We start from the raw sequence: 27,854 nt of genomic DNA, 5'->3' as shown, positions 1-27,854 counted from the left end.
CTTCCTTGTTTATTTTGGTATTTTCCAAATTTACTACAATGAGCAAAGAACAACTTTTATTGAAGAAAAGAGAAAATTTTACTTATTTATTTATTTTTAAAGATATTGTTTATTTATGTATTTGACAGAGAGCAAAAGAGCACAAGCAGGGGGAGCACAGGCTCCCCTAAGTGGGAGCCTGTTGATGTGGAACTCCATCCCAGGGTCCTGGAATCATGACCTGAGACCAAGACAGACATTTAACTGACAGAGCCAGCCAGGCACCCAAGAGAAAACTTTAATCAGAAAAAAGTTATAATTTTCAACTGGGCCATGTCCTGTTCTCAAAAAAGGAGGGAGTGAGGGTGGAAAGAGGGGGGGGAAGAACAAGGTTGCGAAAGAACCCTGCAGTGGGCTGAGTGAAAGGAGAGCTGGTTCCTAAACCCCGTCATTTCCTGGGGACATCTGCCTTGATGATGGCCTCAGTCATGGTCTTTGTCACTTATCGGTCAGAAGGTCTCTGTCCTTCCTTGCCTGTCACTGGCCATTTGGGACTTAGTCACCTTATTATTACCCAGTTGAGGGCTGGGTGGGTCAAGGGCTCAGCATCATCAAGGGCAACAATATGAGTCAGGAGTATCCCCCACTATGACCCACGAGTGTGAAGGGTTCCCCTGTAAAGCCTGCCAGTCTTATAGCATAGCATATACAAAAGGGCTTGGCATTGGGGTCCTACTGAGAACGTGAGTTCAGTAACCCTTTCTCCCAGTCCTATCCTTACTTCTTTGTGCATTTGAAGGATATGCAAATGTGTGACGCATAAATGAGAGTGGAACCCTTAGTGGCTCCTAAACATTTGAAGAACCAAAACTGAGAATCATCAGTGTGGTGGATGGAAAGAGTATGGGTTATGATAGGTTATGGAGTCAGTAGAGTGATTTGAGTCTAGCCAGATCAATTGGGAGCTTCATGTGCTCGGTCAAGTTCCCTCTCTGGGTCTCCATTTCCTTTTATAAAAAATGGCCAAAAAACAAAAACAAAAACAAAAAACAAGAGGCAAAACAAAAACCAAACAAATGGATGCCTGAGTGGTTTGGTCGGTAAATCTGCTCCCTTTGGTTCAGGTCATAATTCCAGGGTCCTGAAACCTGAGCACCTAAGCTCCTCCCTTCCTCTTTCCTCTTTAGTTTAGTTTAGTTTTTTTTTTTTTTTTTTCCTATCGTTGTACAGACAGGGACCCATGAAGGTTGAAGATGAGGCGTTTACTGCCCCAAGGTTCCTGGGGCACAAGAATGTCCAACTCCAGGGGATAGTCATGGTCCCTATCCTGGTCTCTGCTGGGATTCTGCTTCTCCTCCTGCCACGATGCTCACCCCCAGGACAATGTGAAAAGTCTTCCCATCTTCAGGGGAGGACTCTGTGGGAATGGACTCTGTTGGGGACTCTTCTTGACAGAAACTCTGTGGCAGGACAGGGGTTAATGGTGAATTGCAACATATCTCTGGACTGAGTCACCTCCCACTGCCACTCCCCCCAATTTCCCTCCTCTGAAGTTTTATAAAGAGGGCCAGAGACTGGAGAGTGGAAAGAACTGGAGGCAGGAGGCCCCCCCAGCCCAATCTTGCTCCCCCAAGTTCCCAGAGATCTCAGGGCAGAAGGCCCAGACAGCCTCTGGAGTTGTTGCCTGGTTCGACCATGGACTGGCAGTGGCTGTGGCTGTGGCTGTGGCTGGGTTTCTTACTCCCTATGACAGTCTCAGGCCGGGCCCTGGGGCCGGCAGGGAAAGAGACAGCAGTGGTGAGTCCTCCAGGGAAGGAGGGACACAGGCCCAGGAAGGGATTGGGGTACTACGCCACAGTCCCACCCAAGCCTCCCTCCTGACCTTCAACCTGCCTTTCTTCTTCTTCTTCTGCTCCATGATCTACTCCTACACATCTCATACTTCTTGCCTTTGTTCCACCTGAGCCCCTTCCTTGAGATGCCCTTCCTTTAGTCCTTCTATGTCTGCCCCTTCCTATCCTCATTGGTCTGTTAGGCCACTGAGAAGTGTTACCCTGAGACTCATTCCCCTTTTATTCTGCTTACTGTGACCCCCATCATAGGATTACCTCTTGCAATATGGGTACCTGCAGAAGCCTCTAGAAGGACCTGATGACTTCAGGCCAGAAGATATTATGGAGGCTCTGAGGTGAGAGGTTATAAGGCACATGCCTTATTAAGGGTCAAGGTTGCAAGGTCATCTTTCCACCTTCCTTTTCCATCCCTTCTTCTCACCAGGCCCACTTCTGCCTGACCCCAATCCATGTTGGGGAGCTAGGGAATGGGTTGCTATCACTCTCAGGGGGGTGGGGCATGGAATGAGATGGGGATCCAAAGATGAGGAGCAGTCATTGCATCTTCCTAGACCCTGAGCATCCCTTTGGAGGCTCCATTCCACATTGTATCCAATACACTATTAGCGACATCCCACATGAAGCATAATTTACAGATAAAACTATGAGTCGAGTTGATTTGGAGTTGAGTTGTTGGGATGATGTTGCTTTTTGTGGACATTTAATTCAGCATTTATTTCTATTTTGACGTTTTCTTTTCCTATTTTGGATCTAATGTGTAGTTTTTCTTTCTGCTCTCAGCTGCGTTCATAGTTCTTTGAAAAGCCACAGTGCCTGCAGAGCCTGAGCTTGGAAATTGCCCCAGAGCAGGCTAGGCTGGGAGCGGAGTCCAGCCAGGAGGAGAAGGCTGAGGGAGGACAGGCTCTCAGGTTGGACCGGTGGTGGGAGAGTTTCCAGAGCAGGGGGCAGGGCACTTCCCCAAAGCACAAGAAGTTTAGAAATTGCAGTAGGGGAAGAAGGCTACACCTGAGGGAAACCTTACACAGATTAGAGACTGAAGATGGGGAGATGAAGCTGGAGTATTGCTATTTCTGCAGAACAGAAGAGAAAGTCCTAATTATGAAGACTGGTTACGGGAGTGACCCCATCAGTTTCAGAGATCCTGTGCCATTCTCACCTACCACTGTGGGCAGAAGGGGCCAAAGAGCTATCTCCAGTTTTCAGTCATTCCAGACTCCCCTGCCCTGCTGGGCCCATCCCTCTCCCTCTTTTCAGAGCTTTTCAGGAAGCATCTGAGCTGCCAGTCTCAGGTCAGCTGGATGATGCCACAAGGGCCCGCATGGGGCAGCCCCGTTGTGGCCTGGAGGACCCCTTCAACCAGAAGACCCTTAAATACCTCCTGCTGGGTGAGGACTGAGATTGGGAAAGGGAGGGAAAGGAGGCTGCGGAAGGGCTCTGGAGTACAGGTGGCATTGGGACAGGCTGGTCCAGCTCAGTGTTGAATGGATGATCACCTGGTGATTAACTGATCATTGCCTGCCTGGACACATAACTCTTTTGAGCGAATGCCTAGACTCAGGGGAGCTCTTTGGGGTTGGCAGAGGATCTGTTTCTAACCTATTTTCCGTCCAATAATCAGGCCGCTGGAGAAAGAAGCACCTGACCTTCCGCATCTTGAACCTGCCTTCCACCCTTCCACCCCACACAGCCCGGGCTGCCCTCCTTCAAGCCTTCCAGTACTGGAGCAATGTGGCCCCCCTGACCTTCCGGGAGGTGCAGGCTGGCTTTGCTGACATCCGCCTCTCCTTCCATGGCCGTCAGACACCATACTGCTCCAATTCCTTTGATGGGCCTGGTAGGCACCAGCTCTCAGTTCCCACCTCACAGACATTTGAGATGATCTCTGTCCCCTTGAGCCAGTGACTCTGCAACATTAATGTTCAGGCTGCTCCCTATGCCTAACTGCACCCCACACTCTCTAACCACCTTCTAATATTCTCTCAGAGAGCAGCTGGTCACCTCTCTGGGGTCTTATCAAGCTTCCTGTTTGAAGCTTGTGCTTTAGTCCTTGGTTTAAGTTCCCCTGCTCAAGACACCCCTCAGAGAGAACTGGGCCAGAGAGAAAAGAGTGGTTGAGAAGTATAGAGACAGAGGGATGGGCAACGCAGAGAGAACTGGGTGATGACAAGGGGAGGTGAAAATTGACTGAATACAGTTGGAAATTTAAGAGAATGGAGAAATTGGGGTTTATAACATGCAGGGGACACTTTAGCCTAGGAGACTCTGACCTCCTTCCTATCCACCTTTGTCTTTGTCCAGGGAGGGTCCTGGCCCATGCTGACATCCCAGAGCTGGGCAGTGTGCATTTTGATGAAGATGAACTCTGGACTGAGAGAACTTACCAAGGGGTGAATCTGCGCATCATTGCAGCCCACGAATTGGGCCATGCCCTGGGGCTTGGGCACTCTCGATATACCCAGGCCCTCATGGCCCCTGTCTATGCTGGCTACCGGCCCCACTTCAAGCTGCACCCAGATGATGTGGCAGGGATTCAGGCTCTCTACGGTTAGTTTTTTCCCTCAGGTTATGGCTAATCATGACCCCTAGTGATCCTGAGGTCAGTGTGACCAGCATCTCTTCAGGCTGAAGAGACTGGTCTAACCTCCATGGTGGGAAATGACTTGGCTTCTTTCTCTTCCTCTTGCCCAGTTATTTAGGCTTCTTCATTTTCAGGAGTTGTTTTTCTGACACTTCCATGTCTGACCTTCCTTTCAGGCCTCTCTCTCCTCTTACCCGTTCTTGGGGATGAAGAAGAATCAGTGTTCCAGCAAACTTCCTTCCTCCTTTCTGGTGCCTCTCAAAACTAAAATGTGTCTCCTGTCGATATCAATACGATCTTGCCTCCCACCAAGAGAAATTCTCTAGGATTCCCTTTTCCACTTTCTATGGGGATTCTGAGGCAAACTTGTAGAAGAGTGGGGAGGCCAGGTACTGTGAGTTCTCTCCTTGAGCAGCATTATGTGGCCTTGCAGGGAAGAAGAACCCAGAGATAGAAGATGAGGAAGAAGAGATGGAGCTCCCCACTGTACCACATGTACCCACAGAACCCAGTCCCATGCCAGACCCCTGCAGTGGTGAACTGGATGCCATGATGTTGGGTGAGGCCCTTCCCCTCCAGGCTATAGGCAGGCAGTGGCAGCAGCCCACTGATCTTGAGACCTGGACAGATGGGAATGACCTGGACAGATGGGAATGAGCAGAAGTTAGATACCAGACAGAGGTTAGTGGCCATGGAAGAAGGCACGTGGCATGGAGAGGAAGGCTTCAGAGCCAAATTAAAGGTGGGCTAGGTGGGCATTTACCTCAGTAGCTTCGCTATAAGGGCCAGCAAAACATATCTGGTAATATAGCAAGGTGAAGAAAACTCTATTTCCTAGAATGTCTATTAGAGAAGGTATCATACCTGCATGGAAGGACAACTTGGAAGCTACTTGGAATGGGAGGTGAGGTCCCCAAAGGTGAGCTATCTGCAGGGTTTTTGTTTTATTGAGTGAATCAGAGCTGAATTGGTCTGAATAACAAAGAGGCTGAACACGGAGTCTTCCTTCTCTACCTTAATCCTCTCTTTAAATTAAAGTTGAATGAAGTTTTGAGGCCCAGACTGTGGGAGGAGAGCAAATTATCAGCCTGCCTGCAGAGCCCGTAAGTCTTTATTTGACCCAAGTCTTTTTGACTTGTCCACACTTTACCCTCAGGGCCCCGCGGGAAGACTTATGCCTTCAAGGGGAACTACGTGTGGACAGTGACCGATTCAGGGCTGGGTCCCTTGTTCCAAGTGTCTGCCCTTTGGGAGGGGCTCCCAGGAAACCTAGATGCTGCTGTCTACTCTCCTCGAACACAATGGATTCACTTCTTTAAGGGTAAAAGAGACTGTTTTACGGTGTGTTACCTGAGGAGGGCCTACAATTAAAGAAGCCATAAAAGGGAGGGAGAGATGAGAAGTTTCTGGAAGGGTGGAATGGGAGAACCAAAAGCTATCACCTGGAGACAGACATAACATGTTCTTTCCTTACCTGCTCTCAGGAGACAAAGTGTGGCGCTATATTAATTTCAAGATGTCTCCTGGCTTCCCCAAGAAGCTGAACAGGGTAGAACCCAACCTGGATGCAGCTCTCTATTGGCCTTTCAACCAAAAGGTGTTCCTCTTTAAGGTACAAAGTTCAAAGCAAGGGCAAATCCCTTCTTAGGAGAGGTGGGCTACCTCACACTGAGAAGCAGACTTGCTCTTGAAGGGAGATCATTTGCAGCGGGGGTAGATCTGGGGATCCTTAAGCTCTTTCCTTATCCTCTTCTTCTCCCTACCCACCCTACTCCTAGGGCTCCGGGTACTGGCAGTGGGACGAGCTGGCCCGAACGGACTTCAGCCACTACCCTAAACCAATCAAAGGCTTGTTTACGGGAGCGCCAAACCAGCCCTCTGCTGCTATGAGCTGGCGGGATGGCCAGGTCTATTTCTTCAAGGGTAAACAATACTGGCGCCTCAACAGGCAGCTTCGAGGAGAGAAAGGCTATCCCAGAGATACTGCCCACCACTGGATGCACTGTCATCCCCAGACCTCAGACCCCACTCTGTCAGGTGGAGATGCCACTTCTTTATCCTCAAGCACTGACCACTCTGCCATAGGAACCACCTTGGGTTCCACTTCCTCAGCCATAGGTACCACCTTGAACACTGACCACCCACCCAGAGACCCTATCTTGGACATTAGCCCCTCAGCCACAGGCTCCCCCACCCTTTCATTTCCTGGTAATGTCACCGGCCAGGAGGCCTGAGAGGAGTCAAATGTCTGCTCCCTAGCCTGCGGGGCTGCATCAGGGGGAATGAACAATAGACTTCAGGGCTTGAAAGGTCCCAGCTCCGGCCACCACTCCTCTGTGCTCTTGCCCTCCTAGGCAGTGACTCCTTAACTCTGGGTCAGCTCCCAACTCTATACATTCCTTCGCTCATCCTACATAGCACCTTCCAACTGTGTTATCTACTTTCTGGAAGACAGCAGTAGAAGGAAGGCATCCCTCAGGACACGGCCTGAAAATGGCATGGCCAGTAAAATGAGTAAGGGCTTTGGAACCCTTTAAGAATCACATTTACTTGCTTATGACTTTGGGCAAGTTAATTAACCTCATTGAATCTCAGATTCCCCATCTGCTCAATAAGGTTAATACTAGTCCTGCAGGGTGTTTGCATTAAATGAAATACTTTTTGTGAAGTGCAGAGCACAATGTCTGGCACATTTGTGCTTAAAGGCTAACTCCATGTTCATTAAAGAGGACTGAACAGCTCTTCCTCTGGCTATGTGTGTGTGTAGCTGTGAGTCCGGTAGTCCAGTCTGGTGAGGATAGCCATATCAGATCTTTAGGGGACAGAGGACTTATCAGTCTGGCTAATGTTTGGGGGGTGCAGAGAAAGAAAAGAGCAGCAACAGTAGAGGCTGGACTCCCTGGTTCAGTGTTCAATGCCTTTTTTATTCACATGCTCCATATTCTTCCTCCCTCCCATCATAGCTCTGTTGCCCAGGGGAGGAACACATCTTCCTTCATGCTGTTCAGGGAACCAGGGAACAGACTCTGAGCAGGAAAATCAGAGGAGGGAGTTAGAATGGGTTAGTGGCTGGGATAAAGTTCTAGTGAAAGAGATGAGCATCACCTACAATGAGAAGCAGAGAAGGCACTTGTCTCCCATGCAGCGGTGAAGACCAGGCTGCTTTGGGCAAAAGGGCAAGACTCTGGCATGTGTGCCAATGGTCTCCCCTTGGAGAAGTAGACAGCTGTGGGGGGAGGCAGGTTCTGTGCCATGCATTGTCCCGTGGTCTTCCCCACATTAAGGAGAGAAAGGGAAGCACCATGGAGGACTGTATTCCCAAATGAGGTAGGAGAACGGGACTTGAGCCTATGGAAGCCAGGAGCTCCTCTGTACCCTTCTCCCCATCAAATAGCTATCAAGTGCTTTAGGGAGCTACCTGGTTTTCTGTAGGTCCTACAACAACAAAACCCCCTAATCTACCATCGTGAGGCACACTGAGGCAAGTATGTAAAAGGCTCTTTGGGTAAGGGCCCTCCTTGGTTTCGAGGGAATTAGGAAGCCAGTTACTCTAGGGGCAGGGCACCTCTATTATTGGACAGAGGTAGGTATTCAGCCTTCCATTCCTCTCCCTTCCCTACAAGATTCCCCTTTATCTGTCCCTGAAACATATCCCTACAGGACTGGTCTGGGTTGGAGTACAGATTCTATCCCCAGTGACAGAGGTGGGGAAGTTTGTGTGTGGGTCCTGTGGGTTCAGGCCCTGCACACTTGGTGTTCCAAGGCCCTTGGTAGGGGTCGAAGCATCAGTGGAGGTTTAGGCTCAGGTCCGGGTGGAACCAGAAGGTGTGGTGAGGGGTACAGTGGAACCACAGTCGGAATCCAGGTCCAGGATGGTGTGGGGGGCTGTGGCCTGGGGGCCTGGTCCCAGTTGGCGCTCTCGAAGGCTCTGGAGATAACTCTAGAGAGGCACAGGGCAGAGAGGGTAGAAGGTAGGGCCTGGGTCAGAACCCTCCACCCCTGACCCTGACCCCAACCATCCCCATGTGCCCTCTGCCCCATCCCCAGGTGTGCCCCTCCCCTCACTCACGGGAGCCAGACTATCAGCGGGGCTCTGGGGATTGGGGGGAAGCTGGCGCCGGTAGCTGCCTTCACAGAGCCCCACCCCAGCGGATGTCCGGTGCAACTTGGCCTCTTGCTGGCGGATCCGAAGGAGTTGAAGATGCCTTCGCTGGTGGCTCAAGACCACTGCTTGGGAGGGGGCCATACAGACTCAGGGAGGCCCCTTGAGACCCTGCATTCTACCCCCTAACACCTTTACCCTCTACAGAACCCCCTTTGATCTTCCTATTGTAACTCTCTCAAACCTCATTTCCTCCCTGGCTATTCTGAAAGAAACTCTTTTTTGAAACCCTCCTGCACTTTCCTCTTGGACTTCCCTGAGACCTTTCTTTCCTTCCATAACAGTCCCCAGGAACTAACTCCTCTCTGCTTCCTCTGACAATTTTTCCTCATTCTTACCCAAACTGCTGGCTCCTCCAACTCTAATGTCCTTTCAATGCCCTACCTCATTCATCTCGGACACTGCCACCCTTAAGTATATTTTCCCCATTCCCACCCCCCTTCCTGCCACCGCCCTGTCAAGTCTGGAAACTGGGGACATGAGAAGGCACAGGTTGGCTGCTTCTGTACCATGGCACTAACTCACCATTGGCGTGGCCTCCATGTTCCTCATCCATGAGCTTCCACTGGGCCAGGGCCCCAAGGGCCCCCAGGGCTGGCCAGGTGCCCAGCAAGACCCAGCTATACCAGCAGAGAGGAGGCAAGGCTGGAAGTGCCTGCAAGCGTTGGCCCAGCCGACTGCCCAGTGCCAGCCCCTCTAGGAAGTAGTCAGCACAGGCCACCAGCACCGCAGCACCCAGCAGGGCTGTGCCCAGAACTGTGAATGGACGTGGCCACCGAAGCGTGAGCAGGGCTCCCAGGAGTGCCAGCCCCACCAACCCCCCAGCTGGCACCCAGGCTGAAGGTGGTTGGTAGATGGGCTCTGTGCCCAGCAGGGCCCCGGCACCCAGGGTCAGGCCTAGCAGGAGACCAGTCAGGAAGAGCCCAACGCTGCGAACCAACATGGTGACCAGGCCACAGAGGAGTCCGATGCCCAGCGCAATGCCCGCGCTCACCTCCAGGCTCAGCTGTGTCTCTAGCACTCGCTCCTTGTGGCACAGCAGGAAGATCACCAGAGCTCCCGACAGCAGGCCCGAGAGAAACATTACTGCCTTGAAGCAGCGGTAGCCTGGGAAGGGAGGCAGGAGGCACTGAGAGACAGAAAGTAGACATCTACAGGGACAGCTCTGATGAATTAGAAGGGAGAGGAGTGGCTAATCAGAGGGGCAGAAGACAGGAGCAGCAGCCCAGGGACCTCAAGGCAAGGGGCAGAAAGGGATCATCTCAAGAAAGGCAGGGATCTTCCAAACACTGTGAGGGGGTGGGAGGAAAAAAATCAGGAGGTAAGATGGATACATTGCAGGGAGTAAATACAGAAGGAAGGTTTAGTACTTCCAGGGATGGTAGACAGGAAGAAATGCAGGTTATTATTCCCCAATGCAGATTATTGGGGAAGGGTTGAAGAAGACTTAAACATGGAGGATAATGTGGGAATGGAGTTTTGAGGTAGGGGGAAGGGAGAGGCAAGTGAGAATTGTCAGGGGTCAGAGCTAGAGGGCATGGATATAGGGCGTGGACAAGAAAAGCTGGCAAGAGCAGCATGGGCCTCACTGAAGGTAGGGATCCCCTGACAGAAAAATAGAGATGGCCCAGAAACAAAGGAGAAAGTTGGCATCATCCTTGAGGGTGACAGTTTTGGGCAGCTGCCCCCCAGAATCCTGGCCCTGCCCTCACCGAAGCAGCAGTAGATGATTCCAAAGCAGCAGCAAAGAGCACACACCAGGGCGGGTGCCAGTTCAGGATTGTCCTGGGGTTCCAAGGCACATCTTGGGTCTGGAGGCTCTGGGAGTTGTTGATTAAAGGGCCTGGGGTCAGAAGTCATGGCCAGGGGCAACAGGGCTTCCTCCATGGCCGAAGAAAAGGTGATCCCAGAGGAGAAGATCAGTGTCAGCTCCTCTCATCCATCCATGAATATCTTGAGGGGGATGGGAAACCTGCAAGGGGGTAGGGGGGAGGAACTGAGGTGCCCATGAATCTTGAGAATTCTGTACCTCTGCTTCTTATGAAGAAAGGCCAATTTCAGGAGGGAGCATGGCCTTGCTGGAGTAACTGAAAAAATCCACAGGATTGGGTCAAGGGGAACCAGCTGTCTTTTTACTACCTTCTGAAACAAGGACACGAAGTAAAACTTAAACTAAAATCTTATAAGGTTATGAAACTTTATCTGCTCCCTAGCTTCCCAGGGTGGGTTGGAGAGAGTAGAAAGTCCTAGGTCGGTGGAAGGAGGGGGCCCAGGGACACTAGTGAGACTGGGTGCTAAAGGCCAGCAGCTTGTTCCAGCTAAAAAGAAAGCTTGCCCCATCTGGGACTCAATACTACCTCACTGGACTGGGAAAGGTGGGGTTAATTGAGGGGGTAGGAGGAGAAAGAGAAGAGAATGAGTCATGGTGGGGTCTCTGAACAGCTGTTCCAACCCCAGGGAAGGAAGAGGGGAGAAAAGAAACAGACACTAAAAGAGTTTGGGACAAGGAATCGAGAGAGTCCCCACACTTTGCCAAAGTTCTGAAGCCCCAGCTCATGTGGAGATGGAGTTGTTGGAGGGAAGGGGCATCTGGCCACAGTCCAGTTCCCATGGTCCCTCTTGGACTAAGCAGGCACCTTGCCCATAGACATCTCACATCCTGGTACACCGCCTCTTGCTCCTCCTCTCAGGACATTGATGGGACTTTTCCTACCCCTCCCTTCCCCACCCCACCCCCCAGGGGGTGTCGGGGCTGCCAGTAGAATTTGAATTTGGCTCCTGAAAGAACATCAAGGCGGGGCTGGTACTGGGGGCACTGTGGGAGTAGGGTAGGAGGGATGCAGGCACTTTCATCTTCTTTTGGACACCAAGGTCCTAACAGACTAGAGGGTTTGCGTGGGGATTCCCTGGGGCTCCTCTCTTCAATCCGCTTGGAAGTCTAGGGACTCTAAACAAGGACAGATTGGGAAAGGAGTGTTAACTACTCACCACCCTGCCAGGGCTCAGAAGAGGAGGGGATAGAAGTGCTTCCCTAAACCCCCTGCTGCATCCTTGCCCGGAGGTCCTAGGCGTCGGGGCGGCTGTCGGGCGTAGGCACCCCCAGGGTCACTCTGTTCGTTGCCCCCTAAACTCTTGCAAGGCGAAGCCCAAGCCCCGTGAGCTAACTGCAACCAGCCTGGGGGTGGAGGAAGGGGACAGGGTGTGTGGGGGGTGACATCACGGGGCGGGCCCCTCCAACTCTTTTCCCTTTGGGTGTGTGTGGGGGGAACAGTTTGCCCACTGCTCTAGGCTGGGACCAGAGATCCTCCCCCCCCATAGCAGGAACAGGTTTTGGGGACACCACAAGACGTTTGGGGAAAGATCTCTGAATGCTCAGGCGATGACTCGACAACTAAACGCTCTCAAACTCCCAACTGGGGTCCCAGCACCCCCCTAGCCCGGGCTTGGTTTCTTCCACTTCCCAGAGAATTGGAGTATTGTCTTCTGGAGAACCTGGTGGTCGAGATTGGGGACCCAGGGAAGGGGCTTTTACAGAACTGGGGGAGCCGGCGAGGGGCTCATGGGCGGAAAAACTTGCGGAGCAAGACGGGGCCTGGAAGGGGGACTAACGAGAGAAGCGCGAGCAGAGGAGGGGACCCAAGCTGGGTCTGCGTGGGGGCGGGGGCGCGTGTAGACGTAGGCCGAGAGCTGCTCGGTATGCAAATGAAACGCAAAACAGCATGTAGATGAATGCAGTGTTTTTTGGCACTCCGCTCGGGTCCTGAGCCTAGCGGAGGTACGCTCCTAGTCGCCCAGAACCGCTACCTTGATAGTGCCTTGGAGCAGCGTCCCGAGGGGCGGATCCGGGCCGTGGGAGCTACAGTTATACCGGGCAGTTCGCCAGCTGGGTCAGGCGCTGGGGAGGCCGAGGATTGCTGGGAAAGAAGGGGTAGTGCAGGGAGGCCAGGGTGGGGGCTGGCCCGGGGCGTCCTCCCCTCTGCTCCACCTCCGCATGATACAAAAGGGTCTCTGTCCTCGCTACAGGCAGCAGGGAAAGGATCGGGGTGGTGGTTCTTCTACGCTCCCTGGTTTTGTCTGCAAGGGAAACACCGTGGCTCGGTGGCTGTCCTCAATCTCCCAGTCTCGGCCAAGCCCGAGAATACAGCCAGAGGAACCCTGAAAAAAAAAAAAAATCTGTCCCGCGTCTGCAGGCACTGCTACAGCGCCCACCAGTGGTGCAGCCTGCAGAGCTATCACTTCAGCACGCGGAGGGTGGCAGCTGAGAGCCCTTTAAGGGGCGGGGCCAGTTCTTCCTCAGGACCTCCTCCTCTGATTTGACTCAGCGCTTGCACGACTAGTTCGCGTATCCGCCAACCGCTTTTTCGCTTCCTTCCCGTCTCTTCCCTGGTGACCCCGGAAGTGGAAGTGGGCGTAGGTCGGCGGCCACGGCGGGGACGGAAGGCGGAAGCAGAGCGTGAGCGGGAGGCGGAGCCGGGGGAGCTGCTCTCGTAGCTCCCCCTGGCCCTAGGCCCAGCTGCTCGAGGGGGAGGAGTTACCTCCGCTCTTCGGGTACGTTACCTTCGCCCCCTCTACCCAGCCCAAGGGTTTCCTGGATGTCTTTCTCAGGGGCAACCCCAAGCTCCGCCCCCAGGTTTTCTTTGATAGCCGCACGATCCCCACCCTTTTCTGGCAGCCTGCGGCACCCCCCTTTCCAGTCTTCTTTCCCTTTTTACCCAAGAGTGACCCCCGGACCACACCCTTTGAGTAACCGCCCTCTTTCCTTATTCTGGATTATGACTTTCTGGGGAAAGAAGAAAAACTAAGGGGTTTTGGAGGGGGGAAGGGAACACGGTTGTGGTAATGGAGTATTGGCTTATTGGTAGGGATAACGAACGCCCCAGAAGAATTTGCGAAAACAAGGGAGGTGGGTGCATTAATTATATCCTCAATTTAAGGTTATTTAACCCCTCTCTCAGTTCAATTCTGATCATCCCCACCTTGATACCTTTGTTGCAGGCATCAGAACTTATCATGATGGCTGTGACCTAAAATCCTCAGGAAGCCCTGGGGTCATGGCCCAGAAGCACCCCGGAGAAAGAGGGTTGTGTGGAGCCCACCACAGTGGTGGTACCTCCTTCAGGACTTTAGGATCCTCTGTGGACCCTGAAATACTTTCATTCTCAGGACTCAGGGACTCAGCGGGGCCTGCTCCTAATGGTACCCGCTGTCTCACAGAGCACTCTAGTCCTAAGTACACACAGCCCCCAAACCCAGCCCACTGGTCGGATCCAAGCCATGGCCCCCCAAGGGGTCCAGGACCCCCAAGGGATGGAGAGGACCTTGATCAGAGTGAGGCATCTTCAGAAGAAGAATCAGGAGTGGACCAGGAACTCTCAAGAGAGAATGAGGCTGGGTACCAGGAGGATGGCAACCCTTCTTTTCTTTCCGTTCCATCTGCTTGCAACTGCCAGGGAATCCCTGGAGTCCCTGAAGGGCCTTACTCTGAGGGAGGAGATAGCTCTTCTAGCAACTTTTGTCACCATTGTACCTCTCCAGTTTTGGGGGAAGATGAAGAGTTGGAAGAGGAATATGATGATGAGGAACCGCTTAAGTTCCCCAGTGATTTTTCACGTGCGCCCAGTAGGAAGAAACCATCCCGGAGACAGCGGCACCGCATCCCGGCCAAGGAGGATACTCGGGAGGGTGGACGCAGAGATCCCAGGTCCCCTGGCCGACATAGGCTGGGCCGGAAAAGAAGTCAGGCAGATAAGCGCAAAGGCCTGGGATTATGGGGAGCAGAGGAACTGTGTCAGCTTGGGCAGGCAGGCTTCTGGTGGCTGATTGAACTGCTGGTATTGGTGGGAGAGTACGTGGAGACTTGTGGCCATCTCATCTATGCATGCAGGCAGCTGAAAGGCAGTGATCTGGACCTTTTTCGAGTCTGGCTGGGAATCTGGGCAGGGCGGCTGGGAGGCTGGGCCCAGGTAACGTTCCAGTTTCTGAGCCAAGGATGTTGCTATGGGGCAGGGCTGTTGACCCGTTTTCTTAGGCTACTAGGTGCTTTGCTGCTTCTGGCTCTGGCCCTCTTGTTGGGCTGTCTACAGTTGGGCTGGCGGTTTCTGGCGGGACTGGGTGACCGGTTAGGCTGGAGGGGTAAAGCCAATTGGCTCTTTTCTTGGCTGGATTTTCCCACCTTGCAGCGTTGCCTGATTCTGCTGAGAGATAGCAGGCCATGGCAGCAGTTGGTAAAAATGTTTCAGTGGGGTTGGCTGGAATTGCCTTGGGTCAAGCCAAGAACTAATAGGCAGGGGAATGCACCTGTAGCTAGTGGTCGCTACTGCCAGCCTGAAGAAGAAGTGGCTCGACTCTTGACCATGGCTGGGGTTCCTGAGGATGAGCTAAACCCTTTCCATGTGTTGGGGGTTGAAGCCACAGCATCAGATGTTGAACTGAAGAAGGCATATAGGCAGCTGGCAGTGATGGTGAGTATCTTTCCTCTGTTTCCTGTTCCTCTTTGCTGTCTTATTTTCTATTCCAGTTTTAGGAAGAGTAGGATAAAGAGAAGGCAGAGTAAAAAGTCAACTTGAAGCTGGAGCAACATTAATTCTTAGGAAACAGTCATAAAGACTTTTTCCCCTCTGCTGTGGCATCTGACTTTTCCTTCATTTTAAGCTTTTTGTTTTGAGATTCTTTAAAAAAAAAAAAAAGATTGATTTATTTGAGAGAGAGAGAGCACTAGAGAGTCTGCAGGGCAGGGGGAGGGGCACGGGTGGCGTGGGGAGAGGGAGAAGCAGACTCCCTGCTGAACAGGGAGCCAGGTGCAGGGGCTTGGTCCCAGAACCCCAGGATGTTAGACCACTCACCCTGGAATATTCAGGTGAAGTCCCTCTAACCACCCTCTAGGGTGGAAAAGAGGCCTCATTGGAAAGCCTGTCATTCTGTACCCTGAACTAATGAGGGTCTTTTGAACACGGGGATATCCAACTATCTGTCCCAGATAGGCAAGTGTGGACTTAGTGTGGGAAGGTTCAGGGAGTGCATGTGATTGTTCCCGGACTAGGTGAAAGAAAACAAAGTATTTCAAGAACAGCAGTCTAGAGTGGAAAAGGGAAAGAGAATGGAACATAAACCATAGAGAGGCATGTGCATCTGTATGCATAAAAACATATGGCTGTTTTTAAAGATTTCATTTTTAAGTAATCTCTACACCTGATATAGGGCCAGACCCACAACCCTGAGATCAAGAGTCCCATTGTCCTACTGACTGAGCCAGCCAGGCACCTCATGATATGGTTGCTTTTATTGATGGGGGGTGGGAGGGGGTGGTACAGGTGGAGTTGTGATGCCCCATATGCCTGAGGGAAATGTTTAATACAAGCATGCAAATTGCTATTAGTAGATATTAATTTGATATTTTTAGGTAAGATTTTTATTGCTTTTTCTGTAAGTAAAACTGTATTATAAGTAATGTGTGTAAATTCCATTGGAGGCTGATTTGAGTATATGGAACTGGACTGGTAAAATTATCATGGTGTGCAAATTACGCCAGTGACTGCATGGCAACAAAAAGGAATGGGTTAACCAAGGTGTCCATTAACCATCAAGACACAGTAAGGTACCAGGCCTGTAACTTAGCAGAGGACTAAGTTCGGTGGGAAATGCATGCCCCTTAGTGGATAGACTGGGATATTCTTAAGAGTGGGAAATGGCAGTTTACACTCAAGATTGTTAGTAGCAGTAGAGCTCTTTTCTCACTTTCTTGTCTTTTAGCAGACATCCTCTCTTGGGGAATAACATTCTTAGAAGAAAATTTCATTTTCAACTTACTTTCTTGGAGTAGAGATATAGTTAAGTTCCGTGATCCTCGATATATCTGCCCTGCACCTCAAAGTACTCCCTTGTTCTGGGCCAGTGTCTGTGGGCTTCTTTTACAAAACCTCTCACTGTCCTTCTGAAGCCTCAGAGTGACCATGACCGAAAGCTGTTCTATAAGCTTGGGCATGTGGAGTACTAACGGCATTCTCTTTATTTGGCATCATCAGGAGATTAGCTTTTTTCTGTTCTTTTGGAAAAGGAGGATGGGAACCATCAGGAAGCTGTAGGAGGTGAGGATACTATTTGTCTTAGAGGAGAGGCTGAAAAGTGGATAAAAAGCCTATGAGGATCACAATATGCTAATTCATTTCTGGGACAGAAAGGCAAACCATTATGGGAAGTACATGCTAGAATTTTCTAGTTAGAATGAGTTTGAAGATGTAGTATCTTTGGAACTCTTACTTTATGTTTGACGATAGAGTTAAAATGTGAGGGCTTAGTATGCATTTACCAGGTAGGGTGACCGACCATCCCTGCTTCCCGGGATTGAGGGTTTCCTGAGACATGAACTTTTAGTGCTAAAACTGGGATAGTTCCAGGCACACTGATAGGATGGATCATCCTAGTGCCAAATTCTGTGTATATATGTTGTGAATATTCTCCCAGTAATCCATGATAGATAGCTAACAGTGACAGAGCTAGAACTTGATCCTATATATGTGTCTGCAGAGCCAGAGCAGTTAGTCATTAAGTTGTATTGATTCTCTAAAAGGGTGATGAAAGAGAACCATTTGATACAAGGGTTATTATTATTATTTTTTTTTTAAGTATGTTCCATGCCCAGTATGTAGCCTAAGGTGGAGCCCAACCAGGCTTGAACTCAGAACCCTGAGATCAAGAATCAGATGCTTAACCCACTGCACTATCCAGGCATCCTGATAATAGGTTATTTTGACCTAAGACGGGGAGAGGGTTGGAATGGATTTGGGATGAAATCTTTGTCTTGGTAGGTTCATCCTGACAAAAATCATCATCCCCGGGCAGAGGAGGCCTTCAAGGTTTTGCGGGCAGCTTGGGACATTGTCAGCAACCCTGAAAGGCGGAAGGAATATGAAATGTAAGTTGGAAATGGGAAATTGTCAGGTGGGATAAATGAGTAATCTTCAAAGTAGAGGTCCCTGAACTTGTGGGTGAAGCTCTCTGAGGTGGAGAGAACGGGGTTGCTTATCTTTCTGGCTGGCCAGGGGCCTCAAGAGGCTTAAAGTTTCATCTCCCTTTGTCCCTTGATCAAAACCTTTTGATTTACAAAGGCTTTTTTCTCTTAGGAAACGAATGGCAGAGACTGAGCTGAGCCGGTCAGTGAATGAGTTTCTGTCCAAGCTGCAGGAAGACCTCAAAGAGGCAATGAATACTATGATGTGCAGTCGATGCCAGGGAAAGCATAGGTATGAAATAGGGCAGGGATGGGACAGTCACAGATTAGCCATTGGGTAGCCAAAGACTTCCGTTTGAGTATTACTGGTAGTTGGGGGATACAGCTGATGAGTAAAAAGACCCTGAGGTTTCTACTTTTGCCATAGTGTCAAGAGATTGGGAATTTGAATTGCACTAAGAAAAAAAAGTTAGTATTTTTAGTTTTAAGAGAGAAGGTTGAGGGTACGGGTGTTCGTAGACATATGTAACAACTGAGGGGAGATAATTTTAGATATATCAGCTATTTGTCAATAATGATGACACTAAACACTTGATCTTAGCCAAAAGGCCGAGAAGTGATTATAATGATGATAGCAGAACAGTGTTGTAGGCTTGACAGATGAAAAGGAACTTTCCTTTTGTTGGGTTGTAGGAGGTTTGAAATGGACCGGGAACCTAAGAGTGCCAGATACTGTGCTGAGTGTAATAGACTGCATCCTGCTGAGGAAGGAGACTTTTGGGCAGAGTCAAGCATGTTGGGCCTCAAGATCACCTATTTTGCACTGATGGATGGAAAAGTGTATGACATCACAGGTACACATCTGTTCTCTAGAAATATGGGCTCATGTACGCTCAAAACTGTGATGTTTTGGCTAATTATTTCTCATGCTTGTAGAGTGGGCTGGATGCCAGCGTGTGGGAATCTCCCCAGATACTCACAGAGTCCCCTATCACATCTCCTTTGGTTCTCGGATTCCAGGCACCAGTGGGCGGCAGAGGTAGGTGTTACTTCTTTCAACAATCTACCTACTGTTGTAGTTCTGAATATGATTTCAGATGACATGCTGCTTAGGACACCTAGAGGTCTTACCCTTAAGTTTGGCAGCTGATTCAGTATATCTTTTTCTTTCCCCTGCAGTGTATCTTTAACTTAGGTGTAAACAGGTAACAGAGGTAACCATGTAACTCTTAATAGCTCTTGCCTCATAATGTCTTCTGTTTTCCTCTCAGAGCAACCCCAGATGCCCCTCCTGCTGACCTTCAGGATTTCTTGAGCCGGATATTTCAAGTACCCCCAGGCCAAATGTCCAATGGGAACTTCTTTGCAGCTCCTCAGCCTGGCCCTGGGGCCACTGCAGCCTCTAAGCCCAACAGCACAGTACCCAAGGGAGAAGCCAAACCGAAGCGGCGGAAGAAAGTGAGGAGGCCCTTCCAACGTTGACACCCCTTCTCTTCTTTCCTCAGATCAATGTCAGGGAGTTAAAAGGGCTGTGTATAGCACAGGATGGAGTTTTGACTTGTTTATTTTTAAATATTTAAAAAAGGGAAAATTTTAAGCTCAAATTCTTCACTTAGTACTTGTAGGAAGCCCCAGAACCACTCTCCCTCCTCCACCAGCACCTAGGAACTGAATCTTGTCTTCTGACAATACCAAAGAAATAGGGGGTGGCTAAAGCAAAGATCCTAGAGCCTGGACCTGGGCTGGACAATATCTCCCATGGTAGTGTGGGAACTGGTATTTCCCTGGGGTCTGTATGCCTTTGTCTCTTGCTTCTAGAGCAGATGACACTTCCCCCCCTTTTTTAAACTACGAGTCTATCTTATAATTTCTTGACCCGTTTCAGGAGGGAGCTCCCTCCTTTACCCCAACATTCTAGTTAAAAGAGAACAAGAAAGCATGTAGCCCTAATTATAGGAGATTATACATAGAGTTCAGAGAGTGGGAACTTTGAATTTTTCCTCTGACATTCACCTTGTGGGTAAGCACCCAACTTCATGCTTGTTGCTGCAGGGATGGCCAAACTAATAATTTTTAAAAAGCAGACTCATGCCCTCTGCCCTTGGGTGAGGGAGAAGGATAAAGGGGCTCCCAGAAGCCCCCTTATGATCCAAGGGTTTGTATTTTTTTAAGTTTGTTCATATTTGTATGTACATATCTATTTAAAGCCAGGGGATTATCTTTCTATAAATATATAAACTGGCAACCTGTATCTTTCCTCTTTTCTTTGCCCTTTTTCTCATTTGAGAATCCTTTCCCTAAGTGTTAGCTGAGTGAAGGGCACCTCCTACTGGATCAAGGGAGAGGGGATTAAAACAATACCTTAGAGAAGTTTTATACAATAAGTTGCTATTCCTTGTTTCTTCCCCAGCCTTATGAGGACATCTCCCTACCCTTCCTGCTGACCAAACTATAGCCATATCTGAAAAAAAAAAAAAAACTTTATTATAGGGAAAAAACACAGCAAAACAGAGCTGGTAGGTGGTGCAGGTAGAAGATCTGGGAAAACTTAATCACCAAACAAACTGCTCAAACATGGCTTCCTGCTGTGAGGGAGACTGATTTGGCCCTTATCTTTGCCACCTTTCCTGATTAAAAGAAAATTTGTTTTTAGCTCCCTGAGGCCAGGGAGCCCCATTTTCCAGTCTGTTTTCTTCCTGGGAGTTTGGGAAAGGTTATGTAGTTCTCAGGGTTTCAAGATACAGAAGACAATACAGAGGAGGAAAGGATGTTGCAGCCCTTTGGTCCAGTGTTATCCCCAGCCCCATCCCTCAGTATTTGTTGATGCCAAAGAGTCGAACCCCATGGAATTGGGGTAACTTAGGCAGCAGTACGCTGAGCAACGAGGCTGTGTTGATGAGGAAGTGAGCAGCATCATACTTGGTGTAGAAGCTGGCCAGGAGGTAGCTGGGGAGAGAAGAAATGGGTTAAGTGATGTTGGCCTTCCCTAGCTGTTATTTATGGCTTTGCAGTGACTTTTCTCTTCTATTTTTAAATGACCAGTTTTATTGCATGTAGTCCTAGAATATCTGAAAATATTCCAGTTAAATTAATAGTATTTACTTTGGGATTGGGGAGATAATCAGCACTTTTAGCTGGAGATTTATAAATTAGAAGAGTTTTTTCACTGTTAATGATGTGGTAAATGACAGCTGAAGTCTTATGTGGCTGTTAGAGTGCTTTTGCTTCAATTTCCCACAGTTTTCACAGATTTATATCTGTTCTGCTTTATTTATTCATTTCCTTTGAAGTGTAAAACCATTTGGTTTTGCTTGGGTGTTTTCTCAGTCCTTTCTCCATTCCCCTACCACCAACGGGCAGCAAGGAATGCTTGATTACTATCTTCTACTTTTTATTGCTCTCCCTAGATTCAGACCATACCATAATATCTTCAAAGGGTGTAAGTTAGTAGTCTGCTTTTTTAAAGCTTCCCTATGCTTAGAGCATTCCCTGTATCTCCCCCTAGACTCACAGTATGATAGGAGAGATGCTGAGGAATTTGCGGGAAGAGGTAAATTGGAGCCCGTAGTCCATCTGTTCCCAGTGGGTCAGTAGCCGAGCCTTTCCTTGGTCAGGGGTCTCAAAAGGTGTCCCTTTCACCATATGTAAGAAGACATACATAGCCTGGGAGGAGGGAAAGGCGGGGCGGTGGGGTGCAGTGTGAGGAGGCAGAAAGTAGTCCCTCAGCCCAAGAATTATGCTGAGATTCCGAAACAAAGACATAAATTCCCAAATAATCAGTGATATTGGGTTTTGGTTTGGAAAGGCCTGGGTTGGGTGTAAGGCCTGGGTTGGGTGTAAGGGTATAACTGCTCACCAAGTTATGTATGACGTTGGTCAGGGTCCAGACAACAGGAATGCTGAAGAAGGGGATGCTGAGAAGAACCACATGCAGCAGTCCTACCAAGATGATGTAGGCCAGCCAGATGCCCCGGCTATTCATCACTCGAGTGTTGGGGTTTACTTCGCTGTGTGCCACCCCCACATTCATCCTACCACCGTGGGGGGATCAGGCAGAAGTCCAATTCAATTTCCTCTTAACCCCTCTTTGAATGAGTTCCACCAAGTTGTCTCCTGGATAGCCCAAATCCCCTTAACTATATTGGGAATAAAAGAACTTCCCCATTGTGCACAAAGGAAAAACTGAAGACTTAGGAAAGAAAACTTAAAAGGCAAGAGGGGTGCTCTCTACTTTCAGAGACATTAATGGCAATCTTTACTCTGATCTTTACACTTCAACTGTAACCTAAGGGGTCTAGGCCTGGGGCAGGGACTTCTGACAGCAGGGGTTAACAACCACCAATAAGGGGTAAGGGGACAAAACTACTTCTAATCCCCACCTCTTCCTATGTGGCTTGCCCGTCCAGTCTCTCTCATTCCCTTGGCATGTAAGCAGGCCGCATCCCAATCCCTTTCTCAAGCGAAGGGCGCTGCCAAGTATTTACCCAATGGCTTTTGGATTGAGCTAGGAAGGAACCTGAGCTCAGCATCTCGAGTCACGGAGCCTTATTCCCGATTCAAGAGGCGGCTCTGATTGTCTGAACTTGGCCTTTTAAAATCGTGCTCGTTGATGTGAACTTGGGAAGCAAATCTTGCTCGCCCGTCTTTACCTGAAATTCCTTAAACCCTAGTGTTGGACCCGCCCCACGCCCCTCCCAGCTTCCCTCTCCAGTTTGTCGTCCGGTTATCCTCAGGGGTCTTTTCAGAGCTCCTCTCGTTAGGTCGCCGACGCTCCAACCTCCCTCCGCCCCCGCCCTCCATCTTTCACCCCGCACCACTTTTCCTCTGCCCCATTTCTAGTCTCCCGGCAGCCCATACCTGCTGGCTTCAGAAGCCCGTCCGACTCGAAGAGCGGCGTTCGCTTCCACACCTGTGGTGTCCAGGAAGCACACGCCCTCGCCCATCTGCGCTCTCCCTATTCGTGGAACAGAATCGGCGCTGCCGCCACCCATTGGTTGGCAGTTTGCAATGGTAATGCGCAATTGGTCGCCATTTCCGCCGTTTAGGACGTTCAGAACCCGCCCCTCTCCCTGTCCCACCTTTTGAGAGAGGTGGGGAAAGCTGCTAGGAGAAGTGAGAACGGCGTCCGCTATTGACTAATGGGAAGAATTGATAGTGTGAGGTGGGAGTAAGAGTGACAGCGATTGGTTGGCCTTGGTTATCTGCGCCTAGGCGGGAGCTCCTGGAAGCGGAGGCAGTGGGTGGGGGCCTAGTGGACTAGAGGGGTAGCAAGATGGCGGCGGAGACGGTGGAGCTCCATAAACTGAAGGTACCGTGAGGCGGGGAAAGGCTAAGTTAGACCTTTCTGGGGACTGAATTCTGCCGGGTGGCTTGCTATTTTTACTGTATGTTCATCTTGCAGGCTTTTCCACTTCGTTTTCTGGATCCCGCCGTAGTTCTTTTCTTTTGTGCCTCCTTTCTTCCCCACTACGCCTTCCCTAATTTCCCATTTCTCCGTGCGGTTTTACAGTATTCTTTGTTATTTCGGCCCTTTCTTCATCGTAGTATCATCCGTCACTTCCCCACCGGATGTGCAAGTGCTTTCAACCTGTTATACTCCTTTCACGTTTCTCGTCAGAGCTGCATTACGTCAGTGGTCCCCTCCTCTTTGCCCCATGCTGGAGCCAGGACCCCCTTTTTCTTTCCTGGGTCGATGCTTTTCAGTCTGTTGTCCAAAGCTGGGGTTCCCGTTAGCATACGATGGCAGCGTTTTGTATTTCTACCCACGTTTCAAACAGTATCCAGAGAATGCTTCCACTCCTTTTTTTTTTAGGTGGGGTTACGCCCTCGGAGCTAACTTTGAAACGTGAGGAGAGGCCTCAGAAGCTAGGCCTCTCCTGAGAAGCCAGGGATTTCGGAGACCTTAAGGGTTAGTAAAGGCATAGATACCTCAGATTTAAAAGTTTTTCGAATTCTCACGCGGTTCTCAGCCCGCCAGCCTTATCCCCTACCCTTATACCTTATCATTAGAAAGACAACTCACTTGTAACTGTAATATTTGGAAGAGCAGTTCCGAAGTTAGGTTTATCTTTTCCCATTTCATATAGCAGGTGGACCCTGCATCTTTTGGTGTCACCACTGGGTGACACTCTCAGTCACAGGGCGGTTTTAAGTTGTATCTTTTGGGAATCTTGGTAGCTTCCTCACATTGAGATTATTAATCTCCTAGAAGAAATGAGTAGTTTGTTTTAGGTGAATTAAGAGAATATCTTGATTAGTTGTCCATGTGTGGTTTCACAGTAGTTTTTCCCATCAGATGTTTCGGTCATATCATCCTGGGAACCTGGACAAACCACGCTGATTTAGCCAAAGCCAAAAACTGATCGTTTAAAGTTTGATGAGGTTTTAAAAAAAGGAGTAAAGAGAATGCGGGTAGGGAGTACACATGCTGGTTGATACCAGTTAGTCTTTCTGTGAAATCTGATTTCTCACCCATGGATTCTAAACTGTTCTAGTGGGTTTTTGTGTCTCCTGGAGTTACTGTTAAATTGGTAGCACTGAAATCTGTAGATTATATCAGTGGTCTCTTAATGCAACAAGTAAAAATTGAGTAACTATCTCTGTTATATGTCTTGGTACTTAAATAATGTTCTGCCATACTGTTATGTCTGTCCTAAAACATACCAAAAAAACAACAAAAAAAATTTTTGTAAGATTTTATTTTTTTATTCTGCAGAGACAGTGAGAGGGAACACAAGCTGAGGGAGTGGGAGAGCGAGAAGCAGGCTTCCCCCTGAGCAGGGAGCCTGATGCCGCGCTCCATCCCAAGACTCTGGGATCATGACCTGAGCGGAAATCAGGAGTCAGACACTTAGCTGACTGAGCCACCCAGGCACCCTGAAAAGTTTTGAGTGAGATGAAAGGGAAATACGAATAGAAGAATAGTATTTTCTTTTTATTAATTCCACTTTTGAAGTCCCTGGAGTAAGTCACTAGTCTTGTGACTTGCCTTTGTGGATTTTGTGTTGGTTTGTGGAGTGATTCTTTCCATAAAATCTGTTTGTCAGGTCTGTATTAATTTGATTTTGATAGGAATAATGTCCTCTGATGTGTTTTCAGGTATTATAGTCTGAAAGAATATGAGACCCTCCTGTCAGCCTGAAAAGGCTTTTTTTTTTTTAAGGTTTTATTTATTTTTAGAGAGGGGGAGGGAGAGCATGAGCAGGGGGAAGGGCAGAGGGAGAGGGAGAGGGAGATGGAGAGAGTAAGCAGTCTCTTGGGGAGCTGGATACCTGGCTCAGTCTCCTAACCCTGAGATCATGACCTGAGCTGAAATCAAGAATCGGACACTTATCCAGCTGAGCCACCCAGGTGCCCCTGAAAAGGATTCACTCTTTTAATCACGTTTGCTTGTCTTTGCTTTTTCTCTAGAGCACTTCTTAACCTTTTGGAGGTCACAGATATCTTTGAAACTCTGATGAAAGGTATGAACCCTCTTCCCAGAAAAAGGCATGTACATATACTTTGCATGCGATTTGAGGGGCTTCATAAAATTATGTTGTAGCCCTGAGGAGTCCGTGGACCTCTGGTTAAGAACCTATGCCTTTAATTCTGACTTCCAGGATAGTTAATGCTTGGTTCCACTGTTAATCTTGATGGAGTGATCCTGACTTTTGCATTGACCAGACTTTTATCTCTTTTTTTAAAACCCCAGTTTTATAAAGAGAATTTGTGGCTTTAGTATAGATTCTCAGATGGAAGGAACAAGCTGTGAAATAGGAGGGAAAAATATTATCTGAATTGATATGTAACTCCATATCAACAGCAAATTTCTGAAGATTTTGTAGAAATGTAGTCACTCTAACAGTGGGAGAGAGAGACTGAATGTGGGTGAAAATGTCTTGAACTGTAGCGATACCAGATTTCCATTCAGTGGTGAAAAGCGGGACACGGGACTACTGCAGAGGAGAGAACCACAAGGATATTTAGTGTCAGAATGTTGAGAACAGTGAGACATTTGTAATAGTGAAGCATAAAGTACATTGATGATTGATGATAATTTGGAAGGGAAGGTAGGTGAACTGTGTGACCATAAAGGTGGAATGGAATGATATTGAAAAGGGCCTTTTAACTTGTGTAAGGTGTTTGGTTTTTGTCACATAGGCAGAAGGTGAGGAGCCTTTGAATATTTGAAAGGAAGAGCTGATGTGATCAGTTTGTGTTCTTTTGGCATTATGGAGGATGGGGTCTGGAGAGCAAGAGATTTTTTTACCAGTTAGATTTTTATTATAGTAGTCACTGTGCTGCTTAAAACCTTTTAATTATACCCCTGGCAATCTCTCCAGCTTAGTTTCTCACACTGCCAACCACTGTGGCTTTACTACATTTTATTCCTCAGAATAGCTGTGTTCATTAATTACTAACAATTACTTAGAATTTACTATGTGGCAAGGTCTGGTCGAATCTATTTACATACATTGCCCGATTTAATTCTCATAATAACCTTGTAAGGTAAATGCTTTGTTATTTTGTTATTCCCGCTTTAAAATAAGAAAAATGGAAACTCAGAGAGATTGAGTAACTTGCCTTAGGTTGCAGAGCTAATAAGAAGTGGTGACTCAAATCCAGGTAGTCTGTCTCCAAGGTCATGTTCTTAATCACTGCACTACCGTCTTTCTTTAGCTCAGAACCCAGAACTGTTACACATGCTTTCAGCTTTAGTGTTCCTTGCCACCTCCATACCCCATACCTTTGTCTAATTAAGTACTAACTCCCTTCAGATATCAGGCAAACACCATTTACCCAAGGAACCCTTAGGTTAGATAAGTTCTCCATATCCACACACATGATCAGACTACTTTTTAAAAACTTCTGTAGGACCCTGTACCTTTTTATATTAAACATTAAGTATGTGATCATTGGTAGCCTTGTTTTCTTACTAGATTGTAAACCTCACACGAGCAAGGACTCTCTCTCTTTATGATTATTTTTCTTGTATCTAGGATAATGCTTGATGGAGTGAGTGCTTAATCACTGTCAAGTGAATAGACTTAGTAAGACCTAAATTAAGGTAGTGGATATTAGAATGGGAATGAATTTGAAAGAATTCAGCGGGGTGTCTCTGCTTCTCCCTCTCCCACTACCCCTGCTTGTGTTCCCTCTTTCACTGTATCTGACAAATAAACAAAAAAGCTTTAAAAAAAAAAGAGAGATTGTATTTGAGTTAGTGAGAGGGACCATTCCCGAGTGAGCATGCGCATGCTCGTGCATGCAGAGGGAGGAGTGAGGAGCGCAAAGAGAGGGGGAGGGAGAAAATCTTAACACAGACACCATGCGTAGTGATGACCCTTACATGGGGCCTGATTCCACGATCCGAGACCATGACCTGAGCCCAAACCAAGAGTGGAGTGCTCAACTGACTGAGCCACTCAGGTACCCCAAACGAATGAAACTTTTTAAAGTGTAACTAAGATCAGAAGCCTGGTTCTCCAGGAAGCAGAAAGAAAATGAAGAAACATGGTACCAATGTAGAAAAGATCCAGGCTCTTAAGAAATGGACCTTAGAGGGCGCCTGGGTGGCTCAGTGGGTTAAGCCGCTGCCTTCGGCTCAGGTCATGATCTCAGGATCCTGGGATCGAGTCCCGCATCGGGCTCTCTGCTCGGCAGGGAGCCTGCTTCCTCCTCTCTCTGCCTGCCTCTCTGCCTACTTGTGATCTCTCTCTGTCAAATAAATAAATAAAATCTTTAAAAAAAAAAAAAATAAAAAAAAAAAAATAAAATAAAATAAGAAAAATGGAAACTCAGAGAGATTGAGTAACTTGCCTTAGGTTGCAGAGCTAATAAGAAGTGGTGACTCAAATCCAGGTAGTCTGTCTCCAAGGTCATGTTCTTAATCACTGCACTACCGTCTTTCTTTAGCTCAGAACCCAGAACTGTTACACATGCTTTCAGCTTTAGTGTTCCTTGCCACCTCCATACCCCATACCTTTGTCTAATTAAGTACTAACTCCCTTCAGATATCAGGCAAACACCATTTACCCAAGGAACCCTTAGGTTAGATAAGTTCTCCATATCCACACACATGATCAGACTACTTTTTAAAAACTTCTGTAGGACCCTGTACCTTTTTATATTAAACATTAAGTATGTGATCATTGGTAGCCTTGTTTTCTTACTAGATTGTAAACCTCACACGAGCAAGGACTCTCTCTCTTTATGATTATTTTTCTTGTATCTAGGATAATGCTTGATGGAGTGAGTGCTTAATCACTGTCAAGTGAATAGACTTAGTAAGACCTAAATTAAGGTAGTGGATATTAGAATGGGAATGAATTTGAAAGAATTCAGCGGGGTGTC

The 27,854-nt window shown here is 48.5% G+C and overlaps 5 protein-coding genes across 11 annotated transcripts in view; 3 read left to right on the top strand and 2 right to left on the bottom strand.

The window, feature by feature from the left end:
• The first annotated feature begins 1,531 nt into the window (after window positions 1-1,531).
• On the top strand, window positions 1,532-7,151 carry MMP19 (matrix metallopeptidase 19). Of its 3 annotated transcripts, none has more exons than XM_013046165.2 (9): window positions 1,532-1,776; window positions 2,082-2,167; window positions 3,087-3,217; window positions 3,520-3,666; window positions 4,131-4,376; window positions 4,844-4,969; window positions 5,567-5,731; window positions 5,895-6,022; window positions 6,189-7,151. In XM_013046165.2, the coding sequence occupies exons 1-9, from the start codon at window positions 1,675-1,677 to the stop codon at window positions 6,642-6,644; spliced, it is 1,587 nt and encodes a 528-aa protein (XP_012901619.1). In that variant the 5' UTR covers window positions 1,532-1,674; the 3' UTR covers window positions 6,645-7,151. The 3 variants fall into 3 exon arrangements, with proteins under 3 accessions (XP_012901619.1, XP_004773110.1, XP_012901620.1); XM_004773053.3 differs by having other exon boundaries at window positions 1,533-1,776; window positions 3,451-3,666; XM_013046166.2 differs by lacking the exons at window positions 1,532-1,776; window positions 2,082-2,167 and adding an exon at window positions 2,197-2,740 and having other exon boundaries at window positions 3,451-3,666.
• A 162-nt stretch (window positions 7,152-7,313) lies between these two features.
• LOC101671913 (transmembrane protein 198) lies at window positions 7,314-11,787 on the bottom strand. Of its 4 annotated transcripts, none has more exons than XM_013046167.2 (5): window positions 11,561-11,786; window positions 10,285-10,544; window positions 9,098-9,679; window positions 8,480-8,640; window positions 7,314-8,350 (listed from the first exon to the last, which is right to left on the bottom strand). In XM_013046167.2, exons 2-5 carry the CDS (start codon window positions 10,457-10,459, stop codon window positions 8,213-8,215), a joined length of 1,056 nt encoding a protein of 351 aa, XP_012901621.1. In that variant the 5' UTR covers window positions 10,460-10,544; window positions 11,561-11,786; the 3' UTR covers window positions 7,314-8,212. The 4 variants fall into 4 exon arrangements, with proteins under 4 accessions (XP_012901621.1, XP_012901622.1, XP_044927672.1 ...); XM_013046168.2 differs by having other exon boundaries at window positions 8,480-8,637; window positions 11,561-11,785; XM_045071737.1 differs by lacking the exon at window positions 10,285-10,544 and having other exon boundaries at window positions 11,561-11,787.
• Window positions 11,788-12,059: 272 nt separating this feature from the next.
• Window positions 12,060-19,770, top strand: DNAJC14 (DnaJ heat shock protein family (Hsp40) member C14). The gene is made up of 7 exons (XM_004773046.2): window positions 12,060-13,120; window positions 13,568-15,033; window positions 17,377-17,483; window positions 17,692-17,811; window positions 18,213-18,373; window positions 18,456-18,558; window positions 18,791-19,770. Exons 2-7 carry the CDS (start codon window positions 13,624-13,626, stop codon window positions 18,999-19,001), a joined length of 2,112 nt encoding a protein of 703 aa, XP_004773103.1. The 5' UTR covers window positions 12,060-13,120; window positions 13,568-13,623; the 3' UTR covers window positions 19,002-19,770.
• A 211-nt stretch (window positions 19,771-19,981) lies between these two features.
• Window positions 19,982-22,510, bottom strand: ORMDL2 (ORMDL sphingolipid biosynthesis regulator 2). The gene is made up of 4 exons (XM_004773047.3): window positions 22,377-22,510; window positions 21,376-21,550; window positions 21,031-21,182; window positions 19,982-20,465 (listed from the first exon to the last, which is right to left on the bottom strand). The coding sequence occupies exons 1-4, from the start codon at window positions 22,508-22,510 to the stop codon at window positions 20,330-20,332; spliced, it is 597 nt and encodes a 198-aa protein (XP_004773104.1). The 3' UTR covers window positions 19,982-20,329.
• A 182-nt stretch (window positions 22,511-22,692) lies between these two features.
• LOC101671619 (SAP domain containing ribonucleoprotein) overlaps window positions 22,693-27,854 on the top strand; it is a 46,191-nt gene continuing 41,029 nt past the window's right edge. For both annotated transcript variants that reach the window (XR_006604274.1, XM_004773048.3), the window contains exon 1: window positions 22,693-22,827. Coding sequence is in view for 1 of the 2 variants with exons in the window: in XM_004773048.3 (XP_004773105.1) it covers window positions 22,792-22,827 (36 nt within the window). In the remaining variant the exon portion in view is untranslated. The remainder of the gene's footprint in view (window positions 22,828-27,854) is intronic.

This window comes from Mustela putorius, unplaced genomic scaffold (genome assembly GCF_011764305.1).
Source record: "Mustela putorius furo isolate JIRA1106 unplaced genomic scaffold, ASM1176430v1.1 tig00003988_pilon_pilon_pilon, whole genome shotgun sequence".
Lineage (NCBI taxonomy): Eukaryota > Metazoa > Chordata > Mammalia > Carnivora > Mustelidae > Mustela > Mustela putorius.
This window is presented reverse-complemented; position numbering and strand designations above follow the sequence as displayed.

What these genes read in the sequence shown, in the direction of transcription:
- MMP19 (XM_004773053.3), top strand. Translation starts at nt 1,675, where the DNA reads ATGGACTGGCAGTGGCTGTGGCTGTGGCTGTGGCTGGGTTTCTTACTC. An exon ending in ACTGGATGCCATGATGTTGG is followed by an intron (nt 4,970 to 5,566) that starts GTGAGGCCCTTC and finishes CTTTACCCTCAG; the next exon opens with GGCCCCGCGGGAAGACTTAT. An exon ending in AAAAGGTGTTCCTCTTTAAG is followed by an intron (nt 6,023 to 6,188) that starts GTACAAAGTTCA and finishes CCCTACTCCTAG; the next exon opens with GGCTCCGGGTACTGGCAGTG.
- LOC101671913 (XM_013046167.2), bottom strand. Translation starts at nt 10,459, where the DNA reads ATGGAGGAAGCCCTGTTGCCCCTGGCCATGACTTCTGACCCCAGGCCC. An exon ending in ACATGGAGGCCACGCCAATG is followed by an intron (nt 8,641 to 9,097) that starts GTGAGTTAGTGC and finishes CCCCCTCCCAAG; the next exon opens with CAGTGGTCTTGAGCCACCAG. An exon ending in CCGCTGATAGTCTGGCTCCC is followed by an intron (nt 8,351 to 8,479) that starts GTGAGTGAGGGG and finishes GTGCCTCTCTAG; the next exon opens with AGTTATCTCCAGAGCCTTCG.
- DNAJC14 (XM_004773046.2), top strand. Translation starts at nt 13,624, where the DNA reads ATGGCCCAGAAGCACCCCGGAGAAAGAGGGTTGTGTGGAGCCCACCAC. An exon ending in AAAAGTGTATGACATCACAG is followed by an intron (nt 18,374 to 18,455) that starts GTACACATCTGT and finishes TCATGCTTGTAG; the next exon opens with AGTGGGCTGGATGCCAGCGT. An exon ending in GGCACCAGTGGGCGGCAGAG is followed by an intron (nt 18,559 to 18,790) that starts GTAGGTGTTACT and finishes TTTTCCTCTCAG; the next exon opens with AGCAACCCCAGATGCCCCTC.
- ORMDL2 (XM_004773047.3), bottom strand. Translation starts at nt 22,510, where the DNA reads ATGGGTGGCGGCAGCGCCGATTCTGTTCCACGAATAGGGAGAGCGCAG. An exon ending in CGGGCTTCTGAAGCCAGCAG is followed by an intron (nt 21,551 to 22,376) that starts GTATGGGCTGCC and finishes CCACGGTGGTAG; the next exon opens with GATGAATGTGGGGGTGGCAC. An exon ending in CCAACGTCATACATAACTTG is followed by an intron (nt 21,183 to 21,375) that starts GTGAGCAGTTAT and finishes CCCTCCTCCCAG; the next exon opens with GCTATGTATGTCTTCTTACA.